The 19,011-nt window shown below is 40.1% G+C and overlaps 1 protein-coding gene across 5 annotated transcripts in view; it reads right to left on the bottom strand.

Moving 5' to 3' along the window:
• LOC127566991 (signal transducer and activator of transcription 5B-like) overlaps positions 1–19,011 on the bottom strand; it is a 152,035-nt gene that overhangs the window by 5,419 nt on the left and 127,605 nt on the right. For all 5 annotated transcript variants that reach the window (XM_052009585.1, XM_052009583.1, XM_052009581.1 and 2 more), the window contains 11 exons: positions 17,497–17,634; positions 16,442–16,621; positions 14,941–15,028; positions 12,735–12,857; positions 9,809–9,901; positions 9,149–9,355; positions 8,327–8,421; positions 6,673–6,809; positions 4,900–5,046; positions 4,530–4,587; positions 1,791–1,922 (listed from right to left, as the gene is read on the bottom strand). In XM_052009585.1, coding sequence (XP_051865545.1) covers positions 1,791–1,922; positions 4,530–4,587; positions 4,900–5,046; positions 6,673–6,809; positions 8,327–8,421; positions 9,149–9,355; positions 9,809–9,901; positions 12,735–12,857; positions 14,941–15,028; positions 16,442–16,621; positions 17,497–17,634 — 1,398 coding nt within the window. The remainder of the gene's footprint in view (positions 1–1,790; positions 1,923–4,529; positions 4,588–4,899; positions 5,047–6,672; positions 6,810–8,326; positions 8,422–9,148; positions 9,356–9,808; positions 9,902–12,734; positions 12,858–14,940; positions 15,029–16,441; positions 16,622–17,496; positions 17,635–19,011) is intronic.

Here is a 19,011-nt window from a genome sequence, read left to right as displayed (position 1 = left end):
GAATTTGTGGGCATGCTATGTTGGCACCGGAAGCATGGCAACACTTGCGTGCTGCCCCCAGCCAAAAGATGTATTTCACTGTGTGTTTTGATGTACATGTGACTAATAAAAGGTATCTTATCTTATCAAATTGTGTCACTCTAGAAATATCTGGTCACGTCATCCTTGCACATTTGACATGATTTCCATGTTAGACATCCATCAAATTACATTATTTTAAGCTTTGCCAGGGAAATTTGTCCACATTGTTTGAAGGAGTGTCTGCCTTTGGACGCTTCCTGAATAGCCAGAGGTTTAAAAAAAAGTTACTCTGGGCTGTGTCCCTACTCAGGAAAAGTCCATTACTTACCTCCTCTCTGTTGGATTCCGACTCCAAGCTTATATCGGTCCTCAATGCCCGGTTGGCTATCAACATGCTCCACTCTAGACTCACACAAAGCTATGACTGGGCCCTCGGTCCAACTCCCTCTTGCATCTGACCACTCGGACGCTGCACACAAAGTGTGCAATGACAGTTCAGTAGTTCCTGAGGCTTTGGGCCTTGGGTCCTTCTGAAGCTTTCACTGGCAGGTACATGGCTGAAACAGTTGTTTGTATGCTGTACAATGACCCCATAACACGTCTTTTAGAGTGCACATTTTCTTGGCAACATTCCTTCTAATTTTCTCACTAGCCTTGTATCAGTTTCCAGCATAGGTCACTGAATAGCAAAGAGGACCAAGAACCCTAATTGATTTTAGCTGCAAAGGTCATTTATAGCACCAATGAACTAGGTAACTCAGTACTGTTATCAAAGTTGGAATCTATTTATTGCCAAGTACTACTTTGCAGAGTGCATTTACTATTTAAACCAACATGAGAGTTAAATATCCAATATCTAGCCTTCTGTGTGTAAGACTAACAATACCTTCACAAAGCAACTGTGTCCTGCCACACCAAACAAGTTTCTGTATTTAATCTTTCCACATTGGTCCTCAGCCTATCCCACTTCCAGGATGCTTACATAGGCTCAGCCCAGCAACTTGCAGCCTCTGTTTCCTACTCAACCCTGAATGCATTTATTCCACAAGCTAGATCATTTACTCTTACCTCTGAAGTATAATCTATCAGTTTACATCACTGTCAGTGAATCATGCATTTGTGCATTTGAGTGAACCAAGACTGAAGTTTTCCAATACCTTTCATGCTTCTCTCTAAATTCTTACACATCAGAAGCTCCACTGCCTGCATCTTATCTCTCAGATTATCTCAATTCACATCAAGCACCACTGCATTCTTGTTGCTCAGTGCATTGACTACAAAATCCTCAGCCACATCTACCTTCCTTATTCCTGCTGCTACCATCTGCTCATCCAGTTCTGCCTCCTTCTCTGTTTTAGAAATAGGGCCAGTGCTTTCAGTCATTTTAGTCCTGTGCACGGGAACTCTTCCTCCAAACACATTGCTAACTCTGTCTCGAGAAAGATTCTCAAACTACTAATCTGTGCCTGTACCGACCATCGCCAGTAGTTCAGCTATTCCTGCTCAAGTCAAACTCATTAACTGTGAAACACTTTGGATAGTAAGGCACTGCGGATCACTCATCACTTGCAGAACTGTGCTCAGTAAGAAGAAACTTCAGAAAGAGTGAGGGGATGACTGCATTGCACAAATGGGGTTTTGGGAGAGGGCTTGTAATAGAGGATAGTCACTTAGTCCAAAAGGGAAAAATAACGATTAAAATGAATGTGTTGTGGGAAAAGAAATTCAAATTAAATTTTGCAAAGTCATTTAACAATTGCTCCACTTACTTCTCATAGTTGATGTTGCTTGGGTTGCACGGGATCTGTTGCCATCTTGAGATATCAGGTGTAGTACACACAACAGGTGGCTGGGCCACTGGTGAGGGGAGCATGGTTGGCACCACCATTTGTGTTTGTTCACTACAACAAAGTTCAAAAACAATGAGCATTTTGCACACTTTGCACCCAGCCACTGATCCCACCAAAAGGAACAGAAGGCACATCCTGAGCAGCAATATGATACAACCAGCATATGTGCAAAGTAGACTTGTGCTCAGCACAGTCATAGGTGGGTTACAATGAGACTCGCAAATGTAGATACTGATCACACCTCAATGTTGACCGCATTTTCTACATGCTTGCAAGTGAGGAAAAAAAGATTAATGCAGAGCCTATAGTGCTTATGAGGCAGTAATCTCAGTAAATTCAGGTGACCCTGTTATTGATAATTTATAGCAGTCACTTGAGCTCCAAGGTTAGATTGCAGCCATGAATTATTTCCATCTATTCATTTCTTATATAAAAACCCACCTTTAATCTTCTATGGAGTGACTATCAAGATGTGTTGCTTGAACTTCATTTATTCACGTAACCAATCCTAGAGCTAAATTAATGAGTTGGATCTCAAGGGTTATGATTGGATTACAAAGCAAACTATCTGCAAACTGATGTGAGGACATGCAGATTAGGGAGGTGAATACATTGCTGAGGAGTGGTGTGAAAAAGAAGGGTTACACTGCCTACAACACTGGCATCAGTACTGGAACAGGAAGGTCAGGCTCCATCTGAACTGATGTTTTAGCTAAGATCTCTTTCACCTGACTTGCTAAATATACTACCCCACACTTGGGAAAGGGGATGCACGACAACCTAGAGTTGTCAGAACACTGAGTTTGATTGGGGGGAGGGTTGTAGAATTAGATCTAAGGAGGTTGGGGTTGAGGTAGACATTCTCTGCCAATGATCAGATGGGTAAGATTGGAACCATGTTAAGGCAGTTCTGCCAAGGTGGAACATGGAGGGCAGTCACTGGAGACAAGTGTTGTGATTCACTGTGTCAAAGGTAGCAGAAGGTTTGAAAAAGGATAGTCCATTAATTTTATGGTAACACTGTGATTTTGCTAGGATTATTGTTATGATGTGGTAAGGGTTACAACCTGTTTGGAAAGATTCAAAGATTGAGTTGTGGCAAAAATGAATGTACATGGTGGCATTGTGGTTAAATTGCTGGACTTGCAACGAAGAGATATAATGTTCAAATCCCACAACTGCAGGTGGGAATTTAGGTTAATTAGGTATACTCTGGAAATTTTTTTAAAAAAATAAAAAAAGTTAGTACTCCAGTAACAGAGATCATGAACCGATCAGATTGTTGCAAAATCGCAACAAATGTCCTTCAGCAAAGGAAGTTTGTTGTCCTTATCTGTTCCTAATCTGTTCTGCCTGCAGCTCCAGACCCACAGCAATTTGGTTGCTGGGCAAGTCAGTCAGTTCGAGAACATTAAATGCTGACCTTGTCAGCCACAATCACAGTCCAAACACATACAAGAGGTTTGGAGACAGAGTATTGGTTTTCAAGGCCAAATGCATTGAGAGAAAGTTTTGTGATTGAGAGTAATAATAGAAAGGAGAGGGACAGTATTCAAATAGAAGGAGCAATTTGCATAAGCAGCAAGGATAGGGGCTTGGAAGGAAAGTTAAATGACTGACATTTGAGTAGTGATTTGGGGAAAGGGACTAGGAAGTGGATTTCATTTATGAGACGAGTTGGAAGAGATTTCGGGCTGAGGCTAGATGGGAAATCAGAAAAAGCAGCTGAATGAATGTCTCTCTTCTATGAGCACATGATGATGCTGGAGGAACTCAGCAGGCCAGACAGCATCCATGGAGAAAAGCAGGTGGTCAACGTTTCTGGTCAGGACCCTTCTTCAGGACTGAAGGAGGATCCTGACCTAAAACATTGACCGCCTGCTTTTCTCCACAGATGCTGCCTGGCCTGCTGAGTTCCTCCAGCATCATCGTGTTTTTCATCTAGATTCCAGCATCTGCAGTCACTTGTTTCTCTATGAGCACATTGTTGGAGGCTGGGACAGAGGGGCAAGGGAAAGGAGTTTGAAGAAGGTTTCATGCAGAGAAAAGAAGCTGGTGTTATCTTTCCTCCCTGGGAAGATTTGGGAGTAGTGAACAACTGTGACAAAGGAAATTGAGGCCTCTATCAGAGAGGATCAAACTTGGAGACAACAGCAGAGTAAATTACTGGACAGGCATACATTTGACAGAGTCATTAAAAGTGACTCAGCAAATCAGCAATATAATTAGTGGCAAATGGAGGTCCAAAGGCTAGGCAGCTATGTGAATTGGTAGAAGTTTATTCTGGGCAGAAACAGAAGAAAGTAGACTTGGAACCTGGTGGAGATATATGGTTAGTGAAGGATCATGGAAGTGATTGGAAATGGCCTTATCTGTGATTGAGACCACAGAAAAAGTAGAGGTTGAAAGGCTGGGTGTAAATATGGGGAATTTAACAGAGGAGGTGGCAAGTTGAAAAGTTCCTTGACATCAGGTGAACATAATAGATGAAATATTTTGGAAAGTGCAGCCACAATTTCTGAATAGGCAAGGTTCCCTGCCAGGAGTGTGGACCAAAATAAGCAGCGTTATGGCCCGTCTGTGCTTTCTAACCAGGTGTACTTTGTTCACTAAATTTAGCAAAGAAGAAAATTAAGACCATGTTGTCTGTGCTCTTACCCATTGACCGTAGTCTTTACACCAGCATGGAGATAGCCATCTTTTCCCTTTGCTTCCTCTGTGGAGAAGAATAAAGACAAGCGAGGTTGCTTCCTTATGGTTCCCCTAATCACTTTTAAGAAACCAAGAAAACATGGTGCAGGGATAGGATAACATTTGCATAGACTACTTTGAGTACTTTAACTACTTTAAGCTGTACTAAGAGGACAAAAGTTCTTCTCAATTAATTCTGAATCAAAGGAACAGGAGCAGCTCCATCAGCCATTTGATTGTTTTTCTGCAATTGAATTAGATTATGACACCACCATAAATTATTTAATTCTTTGCCGTCTATCCATGACTAGCTTAACACAAGTTTCTTAACACCTACTTGTGTAGTACTTTTTGAAAGTTTCATCTTTGGGTCTGCTGGGATACAGGTAAAGCAGGCGTTCAATATCTCGGACACGATCTCCCAGCGATCGAATGGTTAAATCCTTTGTAGTGAAAGGCTGAACATTGAACACTTGTCTGCCACCTGCAGCATGCAAGAGAAACAATCAATCAGGGTCAAAATGAAGCACTTAAGAGAATCATAGAAATTTACAGCATGGAAGATGGCCATTTGGCCCATCTTTTCCATGCCAGCCAAAAATGGATCTATTTGCGTTCCGCCCACTTCCCAACTCTTGGTCTGTAGCCCTGTAATTTATAGCTCTTCAGGTCTTTTTAAACTGTGGTGTTTTCTGCCTCTACTTCCCTTTCAAGCAGTGTTCCAGATCACCGCTACTCTTTGGGTGAAAAGAACTTTCTTCAACTCCCTTCTAATCTTTCTAATATCTGACTTAAATAACAACAAGGGATATCGGCCATTTCTGTTCACCTGTCTCAGCTTCTCATAATTTTATAAACTATAATTAAATTTCCCCTCAGTCTCCTTTGTTCCAAGGAGAATTCCAAACTGGTCATTCTCCTTGTAAATACAATTCTCCAGCCCAGGTTATGTCCTTGTAAATCTCCTCTACACCCACTCTAGTGCTGTCATGTCCTTCCTTAGTGTGGTGTAGAGCCTGGCTGCCCATTGGATTTGGGTTGGGTGGATATTCAGCCACAACGTATGAGCTCAGGTTGGTTCAGGCCCAGGTTAGGATAATTTGTTCACTATTACTGCATGCATCCAATGTTTTATTTATCAATGGCAACATAGCTAGTCTCTTTTCCCCACTTTCCTCCGGGTCAAGTATGGGATAGAAAAAGTACTTGGGCTCAGATTGGCTGTGGTCGGGTTTTAATTTTATACCCAAATTGTGATCAGAACATTACACAGTACTCTTTCTGAGCCATAAAAGACGAGGGGATAAAAGTTCCAGACATTGTCAGTACAGTTTAACCTTGGTGAAATGCCATGGTCAGCCAACACAGCAACAGAAAATATCATTGAAGCATTTCAATAATCCAAACTGTACATTGTTCTTGCTATGCTTATTTTCCTTCAGGAACCACACTGATCAGGACACATAAATAAAATCAAAGTAAAAACAAAGGAATTTGAATTTAAAAACTAAAACCATCACTCAACCTATGGCTAAAAAACATTTTCTTCTGCATGCTTTTGCATCCTACCACCATGTGGGTAAGGATCTGATTTTCACTTGAAGCTGAAGATTGGTACCCTAACACTCACACTGTAGCATGCAATGAAAACAAAGTGCTGGAAACACTCAACAGATCAGGCAGCATGTGTGGAGAGAAGGACAAGGCTAATATCTCAGGATTTCATCAGAACTGGAAAAGGTGGTTTATCTAAAATTACTGAATTCAATATTTGCCCTAACGGCTGTAATGAGATTAAAACATGTTATGAATTTTTGGTATATTATTATTTTAAATTAATTTTTTAATTGAAATCCTCGTTACTTCCAGTATCCCCATGGCTTTTAATTAGAAAGGTGCACTTCAGAAGAATCAAATCACAGGGAGCACACTATAGTTAGTTTGGAATTGTTTGGAGGCTATCACATCAAGGACTCAATAACACACTGCACACCAAGCTTTAGGATAAGTATATATAAATTCTCTTAATTCTATAGAAATGTTCAAATTCTCAAAGAAAAATTGTGAAAGAAAGCCTTAAAGCATTGCAAGAAGTGGAGAATAGGGTTACCCTTCTCAGAATCATCAATCCATGCTATTGTAATTCCTCCAATCTCAGAATCACTGAAGCGAAGGAGGAAGGTCCCATTCACCCGCTGATTAAGTAGTCTGAGGGCATACTGCTTGCTTACAAAACCAAGGATCAACCTGCAAAAAGAGAGGATTGGCTCTTCAGCAAGTTCCTTCTGGAGATCAGTGGAGTAGGAAAATCCTTGGGCTGGGAATCCTTCATTATTTTACCATAGTAGTTTACAACATTGCACACAAATGAAAAAAAATGGCATAACTCACACTGCTCCCACATGTAAATATCAGCAGCTGAAACAAACAGTATTTGAGTTTTCTGCATCCATGGCTAATAGTTCTCAAAATTTACCAGGAACTTAACTTGACAGATTTTCAATGTCAATAATTAAGCTGAAGCCCCACCAAGCCTTTCAGGAACAAAGTTAGGAACCAAGCACACAGTAGTGGAAGTTTGGAGCTCTCTTTTACAAGCAGTCATTCATGATTTTAAATCAGAGATTGATTTTTTTTTTAAATTCAGCAATAATATCAAGGTACAAGATGCAAAGTTAAATGAATGGATGCATGATCTCACTGAATGGCAAAACAGAAAGTTCTTTCATTTTAAACAAAAGAGTCCAGCTACTTCCCCCTTGATACTCAACAGAGATTTCCCATCAATGAATCCCTCAAACATCAATATCTCTTGACCAGAACCTCAAGTGAACCGCCTCAAATACTGTGGCTATAGGTAAGAGGCTGAGTATCCTCTCGTAAGTAATTCACCTCATGACACCTGGAAGCTTTTCCCTAATCTACAAGGCTCAAGTCAGGAGCGTGGTGAAATTTGCCTAGATGAGTGCAGCTCCAATACCACTGAAGAAGCTTGACACCATTTGGGATAAAGCAAACTGCTTGTTTGGTACTCACCACTACCCTGAGCATTCATTCTTCCACCACCAGCGGACTGGTAGAGGCAGTGTGTATCATCTATGCACTAACCAAACCTGTGACTGTTGCTACTTGGGACAAGGAGCAGCAGACATGTAGGAATACTATCAAATGCACCTTCCTCAAGTCACGCATCATCCTGACTTGGAAACACATAGGCTGCTGTTTCATCTTCACTATCTAAATCCTGGAACTCCTGACTTTACAACAGAGGGGGAGTTCCTTTACCACATAGACTACAGCAGTTCTGGGTGGCAGCTCACTTTCTCAAATCATTTATGGATAGACATTAAACAGTGGCCTTACTGGCAAAGCACATGTCCTGAGAATGCTTAAGGAGCTAAATGGCCTTAGATTTATTATCACTATCCCTCTACAATGTTGAATTTGCTATGTTCAATTCAGTTTGAAAATGCTGTTTTAATTCCTTTAACTAGCTGATCCTCATCAGGCCAGATTGTGGTGTGCTATGATATTCCCATTTGATCAGTAGAAAGATAGTTTGTGAATTTCCGCATAACTCTCTAGGATAGAACTTCAGGTATCACCATAGACTGATATTTGCCAATATACCTGAAGGACACTTATTTGAGATGAGGTGTCATTTGAGGAAATCAATGCCAAATTAAAATTTGTAGTGCCACCTTCATGCATAGGCCATCAATCAGTGAATGTTGATTAGTTTGGAGATGGACTAAAATTCCTACCCATTATTCCAGTAATCCTTCAAGTGCTTCTTAGTGAGCTCCATCACACCATCAAACCATTGCCAGAAAGTGAATGTTCTTCCAGTTAGGTTTTCCTGCAAGAATATTAAAATGATTCAGTGATGTCTAGCATGCACTGATGATTACCTGACAATATAAATCACCAAACATAGTGTGATTATAAATTCACATCATGGATGGTTACCTGTCATTTATTGAGAGCAGACACTCCAGACCATTAATTGTGCTTCCAGGTTTCATATTGTTGCTGTCTGGAAGCAGATCATCTGCCTGACCTCATGGCAACAAAATGTTTTTAGCACAAAGGGAACCCAAGGGGCTGATTTCACATGGAGTGGGAATTTGGGCAAAATGGATACCAAATTGTTGTTCCACCTGGTGCACAAGGAACCTTTCAAAGTCAGTTACCCAAATTAGAATCTTTTGCCATTGCCAGCTTTTGCTTGTGGACCAGAAATTGTATTGATAGTAGTTGAGTGTGCAGTTTAAAGTGGCACATCCATGCTGACAAGGTCCTCGCCTTTAAATTCAACCTCATTCCTGGGTTTCAGTGAGTCTTCTCGTGGCTAAAGATTGACGAGTAAAAACGATAGAGGCAGTGACAAGGGGTAGGGGTTAGAAGTGAAGTTGTGTGGGTGTGGCAGCACATTAACAAAGCCTAATATTCAAGAGAAGGGCAGAAAGAGAATGAACAATGAACTCGTGTAACAACCTACATCACATTCCCAGAAGGTCTCAGTGGCACATCTACACAGGGCTGCTGTGCAATAAGCTGTTAGAATGAATATATTTAAAGTTTACCTTATTAAACTGAGACCAAGAAACCATCCTGTTTGTGAATTCTTCCATGCTGTAACTCTGCTCATCAAATATCTTCTGTGCCAGGAAAACAAAGTGCTCTTTGCACAAGCCCTGAGTTGATTGCACTTCTGCCATAAATTTCATATTGAGGGTGTCACACATTTGAGACCATGATACCCTGTCTGGTACATGGAAGGGTAATCGTTCCTGCAGCAAAGAGGAAAAGGAACATTGAATGTTTGATCCTTACTGGAATTCAAAGTACAGCAAGACTACATCTGAGCTGGAACACGGACACCAAACCTTCACACAGGATTATACTACATTGTAGTGTGCAATAGCTCAGTGATAAGTGCACCAGCCAACATGACATTCAACCATCAACACTACTTAAGGTCCCAGCTTTAATTGGGACAATTTCATCTGTGCAGCATTAAAAGGCTTGCTCAGACTCCTTGGCTCATGACCTGACCAGAGTCAATGTAATAAACCCAACATTTTCTTTGGTATGACTCAGTGGCATGCCTTATAATACTCTTAATAGCAATCATTAAAAAAGAATTTGAAAAGAATAAAGTGTTGCCAAAACTTAACTCCAACCATTTATCTTGCTCAGTACCTCTAAATAAAAGCAAAATATTCCAATTTAGTGAAACTTACAATCTCAGAGAATGCATTGTCCCACAAGATTGTGGCAGTAGCATTGTTGTCCTGACTGCCATGAACAATTACCACAATAGGCAGCGATAAGGCCTGCAACAAAAAGAAAGAAATAAGCATCTTACTGAACTTTATTTGGTCACATGAAGAATTCACTCTCTTTCCCAGATCTAGGTCTAGAATTTAGAGCTTAAATTTTAACTCATACGATACAACAAACCCCTGGAAGCCACTTCAACTCCCAAGTCTCATTTACATTTCTCTGAGACTTGCTTTTATCTCTAACAACTTCCAGCCCTGATAAAAGGTCATTGATCAGAAATGTTAACTTTCCTTCTATCTCCACAGATACTGCCTGTGTGTACATCCAGCTGTTTCTTTTCTATTTTAAAAGAGTGACTAGCTTTTTACATTTTCAAAAGGTCATCCATAAAGTCTTTCTTTTTCGAAAGACAAATGTACCCTTCCTTTGGTAAGGGGACCTAAACTGCACACAGTATTTCAGAAGTCCTCTATAACTGCAACAAAATTTCCTTACTTTTGTACATCAAATGCCTGACTATAACGACAGGCATGCTATTGGCCTACTTAATTACTTGCATCATAAGAATATAAGAAACAGAAGCAGGAATAGGACATTCGGCCCTTAGTACCTGCTCCACTAATCAATAAGATCATGGCTAATCTTTGAACTCATCACCACTTTTCTGCACTGACCCCCAATATCCCTCAATTCCCTTAATATCTAAAAATTCACCAATCTGTAAACTAAATGTATCAAAAGACAAAGCTTCCTCAGACATCTTGGTTGGTCAATTCCAAAGATTCACTACAGTCTGCGTGAAAAAATATTTTTTCTCATCTCCACGCTGAATGGCCAACCCCTTATTTTGAGCCTGTCACCCCTGGTTCTAGAGACCCTAGTCAGAGGAAACAGCAATTCTGCATCTACTCAGTCAAGTCACACAAGAACTTTATATTTTTCCATGAGGTCTCATTTTCCTGAATTCAAGAGATTATAGGCCCAGTCTGTATATGCGACAAACCTGCCATCCCAGGAATCAGTCTGTCGAAACTTTGCTTCCTTTGGTAGAGAGACTAGACCTGTATGCAATATTCCAGGTGTGGCTTGGCCAGGGTCCTATATAATTGGAGCAAGATGTCTATACTCTTGTACTTATATTATCTTGCAATAAAAAACAACATACAATTTGGCTTCCTAATTGCTTGCTGAACCTGCATGCTAACTTTCAAGGGATTTGTGTAGAAGGAAGCTCAGCTCTCTCTGAACACTAACACCTTTCAATCTCTTGCCATTTACAAAATACTCTGCCTTTCTATTTTCTCTGCTGAAGTGAATGCCCTCACATTGTTCCACATTATATTCCACCTGCCACGTCCTTGTGTTTTCACTAACTTTTCTATATCCCTCAGTCTCGCTGAATCTTCTTCACAGCCCATATTGCTACCTGACTTTGTATCATCAGCATATTTGGACACATGGTCTGCTCATCATAGAAACATAGCAAATAGCAGGAGAAGACCACCTGGCCCTTTGTGCCTGCTCCACATTCAACATGATCATAACTGATCATCTACTTCAGTCCCCTGCTCCTGTCTGCTCCCCATATCCCTTGATCCCTTTGGCATTAAGAAACATATCTACCTCTTCCTTGAATATATTTACTGACTTATATTCCATTGCCTTCTGTGGTAGAGAATTCCACAGGTTCACCAGGTTCTGGGTGAACAAATTTCTCCTCATTTCCGTTCTAAATGGCATACCTCATATCCTGAGGCTGTAACCCTGGTTCTGGACTCTCCAGCCATCAGGAACATCTTCCCTGTACCTAGTCTGTCTAAAATGTTATGTTTTTGTGAGATCCCCTCTCATTCTTCTATAATATAAGCTGAACTGCTCATATATCAGCCCTGCCATCCCAGAAATCAGTCCAGTAAACTTTGGTTGCACTCCCTCCATGACGAGAACATCCTTCCTCAGATAAGGACACCAAAACTGTACACTCCGCTCCAGATGGGGTCTCACTAAGACCCCGTACAACTGTTGCGTGATATCTTTGCTCCTGTACTCAAGTCCTCTTGCAGTCGTCTTGTCGCACGTAGTTCAGTTTGCGAACTAGTTCTATTTTTGGCTCATGGTCAACGCAGGAGATAAAATTGCCTTCAAGGCTCACCCAAGTGCTTGTATCATCCTTTTATTACTTTAATATTAAGTCAGAAAAAGAGGTTGGTAGGAGTGCTAGCCCGAAGGAATGAGTGGAACCCATATCTTTTACCATGAGCTCTCACTATCAAGACTATAATCTAACATACTGTATTTCTGAGGTTTTTTTTGATAGTTCGGTTGAGATTGGGAGGAAGAAAAATACAGAATAAAGTTCTTTGTTAAATAATAAAGACTGCATGTGTGGGAGATTGTGCAGGGGACTGGGACCTCACAGATTCACTGTCAGAGATCTGATGTCCAAACAAAATGTAACCTTGATTTAAATTGCAGGCACTCCATTTACTGTTCACAGCTGTGTGCGATGTTGAATTATTGTTCAGTACAGATTAAATGTCCTTGCCCATTGGGATGGAGACCTGTCATTGAAACAAAACACTGCTTCATGCACAGTCTTCAAATTTCAGTTGGGTTGAGAGGGTGGGAACAAAAACTATTCAGTCTGACAAGAAGACAAGTTGTGCCAGTCACATAAGGAATAAATCAGCAGTTAGAGTGGTATTTACATAGTCTATGGTTGACTTATTCATATGCTGGAAATTAAATTGATGTGGGGCGTGAAGGGGATTCAAAGGATACAAAATGAATAAGAAGCTGTTTAAGGACTATATGTATTAAAAATATCTTTAAAAAGACTTTTGACCACTTGTAAAATAGTATTGGTAACAAACGTTCAGATACCTGAACATGGTATTTCTTTTCACTGCCCGTGATGCAGAGTTCTGAAGAAAACAGAACAGCAAACTTTTCCTCAGTCACTGACTCAGTTCCTCTGCGGTCCGAGCGTTTTATTTTCTTTAAGGACTTGAAGTCATAGGGAAACACAAAAGAGTTAGGTGTATGCTTTTAATCAAGAAACTGTCAAATAGCAAAGCACATTAATGACTAGAAAGGTAAACAAAGATAGCACAACATTTTTGAATTAAAAAATTGAGGATATTTACAAAGGTAACAGGCACTCGTATTTTATTTGACATTTGCCTCACAAGAATATCACATCTTTCTCGCATATTCTCTGTATTTATTCTTCTTCTTACATGTGCTGCTCTGACTTTTTGCCTTCCTGTTTGTTCCATTTTTACAAAGATATGTCGCCTTTAGTCCAGAGGGTCAGGGTGGATGTTAACACCCCATGACAGAAATTAAAGAAATTCACTGCGTCTTGGTCAACATTTCTCCCTCAACGGACACAAAGAAATGAACTCATCTCATCATCACTTAAGAGATTGTCCTGTGCAAGACATTTGCACTGTTTCAATATCTCACTAATAGAAATAGAATGAGTTCTCTAATTACTTTCTGAAGTGCTGTATAATGTCAAGTGCTTCAGAGATGTGATGGAAACCTTGAGATTGAAATATTTTCCTTTTGCCACACACTGTTGCATAAGCTAGTCAAAATTCAACATCACTGGGCAATCTATGCCATTGTATTGTCTTAAGTGTATGGAGTTCCATATCCAGGTCTCTCTGAGGTTGACCCTTGATCTTGGCCATGACATCAGTGGGAGCTGCTGAGCGAGCCCAAGCATGATTTTACAAGGTTGGGAAAGAGGTTAAAAACAAAAAATCAAACATCATTCTGTGGAATTCTCACCAACTTCCTAACAGCCAAATTCATAGCAGTACTGGGCTTGATCCAGGAGGCAGTTGCTTCCTGCCTTGGCCAACAATGAGTGTGCTGGGGACAGCTAAAGGCAGTAAAAAAAAAAGCTTTATATATAATTTCAATCCAACTGCAAAATGCTTCTTGCACAAACATTATCACAGCATTCCAAAGGAGCTCTATGAAAAAACTATAGGAAGTGCACAGTACAAAACTCTTCAGAATTAATACCACGTCATCATCCTCAGAAGGGCTTCAAGAGGAGCTATTCTTTGGAAATAGAAATATCAGATGAAAGACTCCTGTACTTAAGTTGGGGATAATGGCATCTGGAAGGATTCTATCCTAGTATTGGAGGGAAAGTGAAAAAATATTTTATTCCCAAAACTGACATTCCTCACCTCAATGAGCAGAACAATTCATAAACACACACCTCCACAGTTTGTACTGTGTTTGTGATTCTAAAGGAGATCAAACTGTGGTCATTGAGTCCTTGTGCTGAGAGAAAACTGGAACTTATAATAATACTTGGACTATATCATGTACAAGTATTTGAAATTGGTTTACAGGATTAACTGTTTAGTGCTCAGTATTAGTTATTCTGTTCAGCATATGGCAAGTGGAGCCTGCTGATCATCAACACTGAAGCTGCCACAAATGACAATTTCAACAGAGATTACAACCGATAGATAGAATTTTGCTCGCCTAAAAGTTGAAGAGTTATGGACTAATCAAGTTAGGACAGTGATAATGACAAAAGTTACAACAGTGACTTGAAAGATTTAAAAAAACATTCTTGTGGGACATCACAAGCAAAAATGGCATTACTGAGAAGGTGATAGTGAAACTTAGTCTTGAATCAACTGAGTGCCTTTATTAGGCTACTTCAGTGGGCAGTTATGTGTCAACCATGTAATCGTGGGTATGAGGTTATGTAGAAGTCAGACGAGGTAAGGGTGGCAGGTTTCCTTCCTGAACTGACATTGGTCAACCAGTTAGGTTTTTACAACAATTCAGTAGCCTCTGGTCACTTTTACTGAAAGCAACTATTTAATTTACTGAATTTAAATTCTCAAACTGTCGTCAGAACTTTTATTCTCTGTATTATTAGTCTAGGCTCCTGAATTACTATTCCAATAAAATAAGCACCAGACTACACATAACTTTAGCCATAGTAGAGTGATTCAAGAGACCTGAATTGAGCATCAGGAACATCTAAACAAACATGAGCATTCAGCTCTCTTCAGGATTACAATATTTGTCCTTTAACTTTAACACCTACCATATTCCTGAAGCTGGCACTGGTGGTTTTTGTAGCATTACTAAATTCCAGTAAGCTGGTACTGTTCATGATTTCTCCTGTGTTTTCACTGCAACAAGATATATGACAATTTCATGTTTATGACAAACAATTTAAACTATTTTTCACTCGTATCCTAATTAAAGCTATTAAATCCAAATTTTCCCATTGGATACAAGAAAACCAGAACTCTAAATACCCTAAAGCACAAAGAGTATTGAACTTTTCAATCAATAAAATCCACATCAATGCTTCTTTGGCTGACCTGCATAAAACCCACTTGGATTAGTTATGGGCTAATAGATAGGCAAAGTGATGCTATCCAATATCAAATAAGCTTCCAGCAAACACTATTTTGGTTCACACCTGAATAATATTAATGCTCACTTGGGTGAGATGGTGCAGGACTAGCTGGCATTTGTTGACTTGTTCTGAATCAACAAGTTCATCCACACTTATTTTTCACATTTATTCATTTTATGTGTTTGGGAAACCTGAAAACATGCGAGTCATTTCTGAGATTTTTGCTTCAGTCTCTGTTTTGCAATATGGTATGTTGGTATTATACTTCAAGATATATTGCTATATTATAATCCCAAATTATATTAGGATTTCATATTATTTTACAACATAAAAGGAAGGCATTCAGTCTAGCGAGTTTATATCAACTCTCAGAGTAGTCCCATTTCCCCGTAACTTATTCTCTCACACATGCTCATCAACACCTCAGGTTCTCCTGCCACTGACCTATGCCAGGGGTAATTTACGGTAGCCAATTAACCAACCAGCAAGTCTTTGGAATGTGGGAGGAAACTGGAGCACCTCAGACATCCTGAGGTCACGATTGAACATGGGTCAATGTAGCTGTGCACAGCAGCGCTAACTGCTGCGCCACTGTCCTGCTTAAGGTTCACAAACACACCAGACCTCATTACATTACACAAAACAACTGTATACCCTTCATAAGCTAGGGAATAGCAAACACTGAATGCATTTCACACCCCCAGCAATAAACCAATCAAATTTACAAATGATCATGAGGTGAGAATTGGAGAGTAGCTATCCCATGGGCTTCTAAGGCCAAAGAAGGTTAGAAGGTCAAGGCCACAGAGGGATTTGCACGGCAGGCACGGTAGTGTAGCGGTTAGCATAACGCTTTACAGCACCAGTGACCCGAGTTCAAATCCGGCTGCTCTCTGTAAGGAGTTTGTACGTTCTCCCCGTGTCTGCGTGGGTTTCCTCCGGGTGCTCCGGTTTCCTCCCACATTCCAAAGACGTACGGGTTAGGAAGTTGTGGGCATGCTATGTTGGCGCCGGAAGCGTGGCGACACTTGCGGGCTGCCCCCAGAACCCTATGCAAAAAGATGTATTTCACTGTGTTTCGATGTACATGTGACTAATAAAGGTATCTTATCTTATAAAAGCCAAGGATGAGAAAGTGCAAAAATCTATTCCAGCTCTGCTATGTTGGATTTATTCTTACCTCTGTATATTGCCATGTTGTCTCATAACTCTGGCCTGTTGCTCTGTAATGATTATGGCTTTCACAATAGGAGGCTTTGTTTGGGCATTCAGCTTCACCCCAAGCAGAAATCGAACAGTTGATGAAAACTTGCTCTGAGTCTTTAGGACCTGTGGAGGCTGCTTTTCCACAAGGAATGCACTGTAGAAACATGGAACGAGGTCAAAGTATCTGCTAACTACTGGTTTTGACAATATTATTTAAACCACCTTTTAAAAATTATAGTTATCATCTTTTTAACCTCAGCTCTATATAATGTGTGACAGCAGCTAAGCAGGGTCAATATTCTCCTATGGGGAGCTATTTATCCTTTGCTTAGTGCCAAAATCAGGAACTTGGGAGAGTGGAGGAAGTGAAGCTCACCCCCCTCCCCCCAACCTCTCCTTCCTGCCCTCATTGCATATAGTTGCCACAGCATTCTTCCTGGAAAAAATAGCAACTTTTACTAACGTTAGTATGATCAGAAAGCCAAGCTACATTTGTTTCTACTTTATTATTTTAACCCCACCAAATGTTACTATTGCATATAAGATAAACAAACATGCTAATACATACGTAGGCTGACAGGCAGAAGCAATTTAGCAGTGGCAGCTTCAAACCTTACTACTTCCTTATTACATTCAGGCTTGGTGAATTTGACATTCAAACCCACGAGACAAAATTCTGCTTCACTCCTCCATTCACACATCCTGTTCTCAGTGGAGCTAAATTCTATGTTTCAAATGATTGTGATTTGCGCAAGATAAAATGGTGGCTGCTGTGCACTTGCCAGATTGCAGCTGGAGTGGTGTAGAAGAATTACTTCAGTGGCAAAACCAACTATTATTCTAGGGTGTGTTATTTCTGAACTAAAGTCATCATATATTGTACTCCACATGAAGGGTTTGCATTATATCAGGACACATGCAGAAAATCATGTTGTTTGCGCTTGCAGCTCTAGGTTGATTTGGATACAAATTTATTTGGTTGGCAACCTCCATTTGCTAGTATAATCAAGGTGGTAATAAAGGAGTTACCTTCTAACCAAGTTACTGAGTAAGGAGGAGAGCTTCTCGGGCACTCCTGATATCTGGTCAATAGCAACGTCTTCCTGTGTGCTAATCAGCCCAAGTTCTTGCTGAATCTGACAGTTCATTTCTGCAAGTTTATCACACCTGGAATAAGAGCAGACTTTAACATCGATATTTAACCCTAATTCAAAAGAACACACTGAGAGTTCTGTCAACCAGAACTCTAGAAAGCTAAGTTTATTCACTATAAGACCCAAGTTGGAATTCCAGTGCATGGTAACATTCCAAATTTCCCTGTGCAAATTTCCTTATTACGTACTGTAACATACTGCAATAGCACTATGGGAGTACCTATACCAGAAAGACTGCCATGGTTCAAGGTTTGGCTCTTAAGGGAAATTAAAGAGAGGTAATAAATGCTGGCCTTCCCAGCAATGCCCATCTCCTGACAACAATACTACTAATAAAAATAATAATCCTAATTGGTCAACTGTAACTAAATGGCATCTTGTCACTTGAGTGGAGTGCAAGCAATTGAAGCAACTTAAAGAAAAGGACCTATTAAAGGACACCTAAAATGACTGAAGTGGTAGTAGGAACAACACACTATAAGTGCTTTACCAACAGGCACAGGTACAGAAATACCCAAAGTAGGCATGTAGCCATTAATTCAGAACGCTTCCAATATTGGGTCATATATGGACATGGTAACTCAGCCCCTCACACTGATGGTACTGATGCTGAGCACTAGTGGATACCTGGCCTGTAGGAAGATACTTCTTTTAAACAAAGAAATGCAGGCATACATTGATAAAGAATGTCCTCAGTTTATCCCTCTATCTGAGTGAGGTGGCTGAGTGCAGCCAAGACAATGATCTAAATTTGGATTCAATGTGTCTGGGCAAAAAAATGGGGAGAAAAACTCAGCTAGCAATTCCAGGGCTGATTGTAAACAGCTGGCCCTTGCTGGGAAACGTATGCAGAATAAATATCAGCAAGGATGACACAGTGCTTGGTTTTTATGAGCAAATAACTAACTATGTGACACCTATGAGGTTCATGAATGAAAAATGGTCAGTTGGAGATCTGCCACTGGAGAGCTGTCAGTGTTTAAAATTGGGTGGAAGAAATGAAAATTGCGCAAAAATAAATAATTAATCACAATCGCGCAAACTTCATTTATGAAATGCATACCAAATTTCTACGAAATGTAATTTTAAGTTAACTATATCAGATAATTCTAATGACTTGTTCAAATCATTAGAATTGTATTTTAACAATATGGTCTTGTATTTGTGGCAGACCATGAAGAATTAGCAATATGCTGTGATAAATAGCTCTCCTTGCAGTTCCCTCATTGCAGGTTAGGAAGTAGCCACTATGGCTGAAATCAATACATTATTTTAAGAGTCAATGTGTTTCTTGGTCAGTTTTCAGTTTTAAAAAAGTTTTGTTTCTGATTGGATTTGTGTGGAAGTCACAACAAATCTAGAAATGATTTCCACTTAAAATGTAACTGTA

This window comes from Pristis pectinata, chromosome X (genome assembly GCF_009764475.1).
Source record: "Pristis pectinata isolate sPriPec2 chromosome X, sPriPec2.1.pri, whole genome shotgun sequence".
Taxonomy (NCBI): Eukaryota; Metazoa; Chordata; class Chondrichthyes; order Rhinopristiformes; family Pristidae; genus Pristis; species Pristis pectinata.
This window is presented reverse-complemented; position numbering and strand designations above follow the sequence as displayed.